Below are 1292 nucleotides of genomic sequence, written 5' to 3' on the forward strand. Positions count from 1 at the left end.
GTTCGGCGCACGAGCACCCTCACGCCGCCTCTTGGCTCCGCCGGCGCGCTTTCCGCCCCCGGCGTTCCTCCGCCGGACTCGTTATTCTCGCCGCTCGCCTGGTAGCCCCAGGAGGAGCCTCCGCCCGCAGCTGCGCGCCCCGCCGCGCTGCTCCGCCTTCTCTCTTGTCTCCCGTGGCGGCCGGTCGTGGCGTGTAGTATTTTGCAGGTGTCTCTTACTGTGTTTTTCCCGTGAATGTCCCCTCGTAAGCCGGCTGGTCTAGAGGCTGTGGTACGTTTACGTGGTAGGGTCTGGCCTGTAGGTCAGCAGGAGCTCTCAGTGTACGCCTGGGCGTCTCCAATACTGAAGCTTTATCCAAATCAGCCTTAAGACTACTTTTTCTAGATCATGTTTTGTACCAAAGATTACATCGCTTAGCACTATAGAGACATGTCAAGCTTAATTTTTTGGTTTTGTTTTTCGTCTTTTCAGAAAGCAATCAAGGAAAAGGACATACCCATTGAAGGCCTGGAGTTCATGGGCCCAAGCAAAGGAAAAACTGAAAACTCCTCTTGACCTCAACTGTATGGATGGAGTCGCTAATGTGAGGCTGTGGACTGAGCAACATCACCAGGCATAAGACTAGATGCCACCCGGATAAGACCTTTGTTAAGCTGCTTTCTAGGAAGCGAGGAATCTTCTCCCGCTTGTAAAAACAAACAGCCACAAAAAAAAAAAAAAAGGAAAGAAAAAGGCTGGATCATGTGGTAACTGCTGCCTCCTTTTCAATGAATTTTGGTGGTGGTTCAGCATCTAAAACAGTGTGAAAAGCCGTTTGAACTAACTTCCTATTGAATGTACCCTATAATGGGAGAATACTTATTACTAGAGTGGGCTGAGATAGTAGTTGCTTTGTGACCAGTTTCTCTTGCTTATTTATATAACACTTGAAAGTGTTTAAAAGGAGTATGAAGGAGGTTGATTTATTTTGTCTTATCTCTATGCTGCTGAATTTTGGTGGAAGAAGTTTGTTTTATATGATCCGGAACGCTGAGGGGCTAAAGCATTGTTTTGTATCAGCAACAGAGATGGTATAAAAGCACTCTATTGGACCTGCAGTAACTTAGCTAAAATAAATATAACCAGGTTATATTTTGTTCAAGTAGATAACTGTCCAGTAGAATCTGATTGTGACCTCTAGGAGGGACGGAGATGGCCTGCAACAGAAGCTGGACACTTTTAATGGAGAGGCTACTTCTTCAGTCTTTTCTGAGGTGCTGAAACAATCCTGAACTTGAATTCTCTCTCCTTTG

The 1292-nt window shown here is 46.3% G+C and overlaps 1 protein-coding gene across 1 annotated transcript; it reads left to right on the plus strand.

The window, feature by feature from the left end:
* The first annotated feature begins 234 nt into the window (after nt 1-234).
* Nucleotides 235-1144, plus strand: TRIAP1 (TP53 regulated inhibitor of apoptosis 1). The gene is made up of 2 exons (XM_009330870.1): nt 235-270; nt 472-1144. Exons 1-2 carry the CDS (start codon nt 235-237, stop codon nt 553-555), a joined length of 120 nt encoding a protein of 39 aa, XP_009329145.1. The 3' UTR covers nt 556-1144.
* The last annotated feature ends 148 nt before the right edge of the window (nt 1145-1292 follow it).

Source organism: Pygoscelis adeliae, unplaced genomic scaffold (genome assembly GCF_000699105.1).
Source record: "Pygoscelis adeliae isolate BGI_AS28 unplaced genomic scaffold, ASM69910v1 Scaffold358, whole genome shotgun sequence".
NCBI classification, from domain to species: Eukaryota; Metazoa; Chordata; class Aves; order Sphenisciformes; family Spheniscidae; genus Pygoscelis; species Pygoscelis adeliae.